This window comes from Nannospalax galili, unplaced genomic scaffold (assembly GCF_000622305.1).
Source record: "Nannospalax galili isolate Female #2095 unplaced genomic scaffold, S.galili_v1.0 scaffold1871, whole genome shotgun sequence".
Taxonomy (NCBI): Eukaryota; Metazoa; Chordata; class Mammalia; order Rodentia; family Spalacidae; genus Nannospalax; species Nannospalax galili.
Genome location: NW_008330293.1, coordinates 722,409 through 727,620, shown reverse-complemented (window position 1 = coordinate 727,620; position 5,212 = coordinate 722,409). Strand labels below are relative to the sequence as shown.

Below are 5,212 nucleotides of genomic sequence, written 5' to 3'. Positions count from 1 at the left end.
TTAAGTGAAAAAAAAAAAAAAAAATCTGAAAAGCCTATAGACCATACTAACGTAACTGCAACACGGTCTAGAAAAGGCCAAATTGCAAAGATGAAGCCTGCCAGGGTGTTTGGGAAAAACAGGGCCAAGCACAAGGGATTGTCTAGTGCCGAACCTGGCATCACACATTTGTTCCAGTTGACAGACTATACAGCTGGGGTGGCGGGGGGAGTGCATTCAACACTGAGGTCTCTGACCAGAGAGAAGCACAGAATGATTACAACTGAAAGACATCGCGAAAACACCAGGACTCAAAGAACAATAGACCTAAAGTCAAAGCAAGTGCAACATGGAGCGATCACTGAGACTTGAAACAAAGACAGCAACAAAATGTTAAACCAAACCTGCTTCTTTGGATGGGTAAATCCCATCAAATCTAACAAAAAATGAAAAATATGCCAATTAGAACCTCAGAAATTAAACCAGTGATGCCAGTGGACATGCCCACACCAGAGGGCAAACAGACAACACTACCCCATCACCCACACAGTTTACACAGCTAACTGCGATTAAAAGAAATTGATTCATGTTGCATACATGTTACAGCTCATCCAATACAGAATAGATGATCTTAAGAACTTTAAACCCAGTGCGGACATTGAATTAGGTGGGAAAATAAGAAGTAAAACTGTCGCTGGTGTGGTGGCAAATGCCTGTGGTCCCAGACAGAGGCTGAGGTAGAGGACTGCGGAGTTCAAGGCTAACCTGACTTACTTGGTGAGATCCTAACTTGAGCAAGAAAAAGAAAGGAGGGGATGAAGGGGCAGGAAGGAAGCCTGCCTGCAGATATGATGACTGGCTTTGTATAAAATTCCAAAACATCTACAAAGAAATACACACACGATAACAAATGCAGTGGCTTCATGTTCTCTCAGTCACTGTTCCTACAAAGGTCTTGTGATCTTGCTTACCTGGAACCCATCAGACATTTTCCAAACTACTTTTCATATAACATTTATACATTGCAACCTTTTTCATCATAATTAGCCAAATATGGAATTTTAAAAAATAATTCCTCTCTTTAAGAAAACCAACTTATTTCTAGTTGAGCGACCATGAACAAAACTGATAATTGCATGTTGGGTCATTGCCATGTGCATTTCCCATTGATCTGTTTTGTAATGACTTTTTTCGGTCAGAGTGATTTCTGGGAAGTGTTCAGCATTACTTGAAATTAAGAACAAGGAAGAGGACCAGCGGGATACTCAGTGGCTAAAGGTGCCTTCAGCCAAGCCTGAGGACCCAAGTTCGACATCTGGGTCCCACGTGGTGAAGCAGAGAATCTGCCATGGACACGCACACATTCACACATGCACACAAGTAAGTAAATAAAAGGTCAAAGAAAAATTTGATAAGAGGTGGAGGAGTCTAGAAAGAGAGAGGACGTGATGCCCAAACAGCAACGAGACCGAAAAAAATCCCGCGGAGGTGACAGGCGACTAGGACCTGGGTTAACGCAAAGGCAAACAAAATGTCCTTCAAACTTTAAGCACGACGCAGCTGTGCGCACTGACCTTCCCTTCCCGAGCTCCGCTCCTGCTCCCTCCTATCTTGCGTGGCACCGTGAGGTGCAGGCATGCTCCTTGAGAATCTGCAGCAAGAACACGAGTTTTCCTGTTTGTTTTGGTTTGTTTATCTTGTCTGCGTTGGCCTCGGTCCAACAAACACTCTTTTTTAAAGTATTTTGTTATCTTTATGTTACGTGTATGTCTGTATTGCCTACATGTATGTGATTGCACCCGTGTCATGCAGGGCCTGGGGAAGTCAGAGGAAGGAGTTGGGTCCCCTGGAACCGGAGGTACAGACGGTTGTTAGCTGCCGTGTGGATGCTGGGAATCGAACCCAGGTCCTCTGCAAGAGCAGATGGTGCTCTTCACCGCTGAGCCAGCTCTCCTGCCCTCCAGCAAACATTCCTGAGTACAACCCGGGGGATAACAGGGTCAGGCTTCTGTGCAAACCCAGCCTCTTTCTTGGTACACAACTTTAAGTACATTTCCGGAGGCCCCTTGAAAACCACCGAGATTCAGACGTCTAGCTCGACTGGGTCATCCGGATCCTTTCCAGAGTCCTGCTGAAGTCCGGCCCTGAGGAGCAAACTGAGCTCCCGGGACACACGCACCTGCATCCTTCTACCCAGGATGCGCTCACCTCACCTCCCACAGCTGGTTGAGGTGTCCTGCTGTGGGTCCAGGCGCAAGGGCAGAGTGGATGCCACTGGCATTACCCTGGGTTCTCCTGAAAGGGTTCGGGGCTGGGAAAGGTGGAGGAGGGTGTCCTCGGGAATCCCCAACCCTAGCCTTTCTCAGCAGCTGGAAGGAGGAGAGGAAGAACTCCAGGCGGGCTGCACTTACCAAGGCGGGCTAGCAGCCCTGGGAGCTCAGCCAGGAGGAGGAGCAGGAGGAGGAGGCGGACCATGGTCCAGGCAGGCGCAGACAGCCAGGCGGTTGGGCTCGCGCGCAGCTGGGGAAGAAGGCACACTGAGCAGTTCTGGCTGGAGGGCCGAGCCCAGCGGCTTCCAGGGGCCAACTTCTAGTGCGAGGCCCTCACAGGAGGGATAAAAGGACGAAAACGCATGATTTGCCTTTTTTGGCAATTTTTTGTTCTCCATGGTTTTCTGGCAGGTTTTATTTCTTTTGGAGATGATGAAAATCATACTAGAAATATCACGCACAGTGCCTGCTGCCTCAGTTTGGCAAACAAGGGAAAAAAGTGGAACTTGATCTTGGAGAGACAATCAAAAAGCACTTTTTCCCCCCTGTGTCTTTCTTACAATACTGCCTTGTAATTGGTAGAGACAAGGGAAAGGAAAGTTTAAAGTGCAACATTTAGGTCTGCAAAGCCGGTTCGCCAGTAGCCATATAGCTCAAGCCTCCTGCACTGCAGCAGCACACCCTCCTGCACAGAGTGTGCTAGCAGCCACAAAAGTAAACTAAGGTCACCCAGATAGAACAGTCTTCTATGTATGGCTATACCCAGACAACAATTTACTAGGAAGCTGGAGGGATGAGTCAGTGGTTAAGAGCACTGGCTGCTCTTCCAGAGGACCAGGGTTCAGTTCCCAGGACCCATATGGTAGCTAACAACTGCAACAGTTAAATACAGGGGATCCAACACCCTCTTCTGGCCTCCACAGGCATTGCACACATGGGTGCACTTACGTGCAGGCAAAACACTCATACACATCAAATAGAAATGAATATATTTTAAAGAGATTGGTATGAAAATAAAACAGACATGGTCATCATGGTTCAATATTAGTGGCTGTAAAGAAAAGGGAAACAGGACCATAACATTTTGTACTTTCTAAGTGGCTGTATTGTGACAGTTCATATGTCACAGGAGTCACAGGTTTGAAGTGCACAAGTGATTGATTTTAGTGTGCCATGGTTATGTGCAATCATTATTAATTTTACCCCCAAATAAACACTTGTCCTGTAGTCTTCATCCCTCCCCATTTTTTCCTTCCCAGGCTACACTTTGTCCTTAAACAGTGGTAAACTAAGTCTTATCCCTTCTGAGGTCCCTGTTCTAGACATCTCAAATACATGACACATGTATATTGGACTAGCTTTTGAGGTAAATGGATGGTCTCCTAATTCAGGCCTAATGTTCTAAGGTGCAGAGGTGGACCATGATCCCCTGCTGCAAGGGGATCAGGAATCAGGGGGACTGTAACAAGGAAACCACATGCAGAAAAGTTCAGTTATGGAAGCAGTTGGCAGGAATGTTGGGCTTCCCAGACATCAAAGGAACAGAAATTCAGTCCACACTACAAACAACTCCACCAGGACTAACTTGGTGAACCAACAGTTACTGCACTACTTACAGGAGCGTGGGTGACTCACACACAGCTGCATCAACCAGAAGGTGCATCCCAGCGCGGGCGAAGACTCATGGAAGTTGCGTGTGTGTGTGGGGGGGGACTCTATGCCCTCATGAGTCACAACTTTCTGAAGTGAGCTTTCTGAGCTTTGTACATTTGCTTAGCTCCCTAAATCACATAATTTATGACCCTCCATTCTCCATTTTGGAGAAATGATTAAACTGAGAGGAAATAGCGACTTAACACCCAATGACAAAGATTTCAGTTTTCAAGGAATGTAGTAGCCTCATCCCTACCTCTGAGCAGAAATTTAGGAAACTGCTTTAAAAGAGAGTGGTTGCAAGCTAGGAAGTGGTGGTGGCACATGTCTTTAATCCCAGCACTCTGGAGGCAGAGGTGGGTGGATCTCCGTGAGATCAAGGCCAGCCTGGTCTGCATAGCTAGTTCCAGGCCAGCTGAGGCTACAGGGAGACTCTGCCTCCAGAAAAGCAACAAAACCAAGAATAGTGACTCTCTGGGCCTGCAGGGACTGGCCTGACCCTCCAGCTCTCCCTCTCTGCCTCCTGAAATCTGGAATGGGTAGGGCAAAGGACTCGGGGGACTGGAGCAGAGCAAGCGGCAGTGTGCGCACCTGGCCACCGGCACCTGGAGGCTCAGCTGCGGTAGAGAGTGGGATATCTGCAGCTTAGAAAGCAAGTCTCCTAACGTCCAGGGCTTCTTTCTTACTAAAGGGTCCTGGCAGACACAAGAATCAACAGAAACAACTTTGAATATTTTCAGCCACAGTATTTATTTGGAGGTTGGTGCACAATCCACAGGAAAAACAGAGAAGGAGCTGTTTCTCCTTGCATCAGATCATTTAAGAGTGAGTTTCTTGAGAATATCCTTTTCCCACGTGGCTTTTGATATCACATAATTGCTGTTGTAAAAGAAATACAAAAAGTAGAAATGCTACATTGTCATCATTATTAAAACACAATCCAATTTCTACTGTGTAACTACAGGGGTAGTAACTAATGCAGTAAATGAACATAGTAAGACAGTGACTGAACTGTGCTTTCCTGCGCCTGTGACCCACGGACCGTATGAAGCAGCTTCTTTTCAATGACTGTCGTGCAAAAGAAAATGCTCTCAAATGAGGTTTATATGTTTCAGTTCCATTTTTCTAAACTTCACATGAGCAAAGGAGAATCATCAACAGGAAACAGAAGTTGAAGACACAGTCTTGCCTACTCGTCATCTACAGAGTAGATGCCATTTCCAGCCCCCTGTGCACCCCCTGCTGCCCTCCCTACAAAGTTCAAAGATCAAACACATTGTCTCTCCTCCACATCTTCACTCAAACACCAA

At 46.7% G+C, this 5,212-nt stretch overlaps 1 protein-coding gene across 1 annotated transcript in view; it reads right to left on the bottom strand.

The window, feature by feature from the left end:
- The window catches only part of Adam18 (ADAM metallopeptidase domain 18), a 60,684-nt gene extending 58,037 nt beyond the window's left edge, over nucleotides 1-2,647 (bottom strand). Inside the window, exons 1-2 of the mRNA XM_008843400.1 lie at nucleotides 2,452-2,647; nucleotides 1,554-1,630 (exon numbers count right to left, since the gene is read on the bottom strand). Coding sequence (XP_008841622.1) covers nucleotides 1,554-1,630; nucleotides 2,452-2,647 — 273 coding nt within the window. The remainder of the gene's footprint in view (nucleotides 1-1,553; nucleotides 1,631-2,451) is intronic.
- Between the last annotated feature and the right edge of the window lie 2,565 nt (nucleotides 2,648-5,212).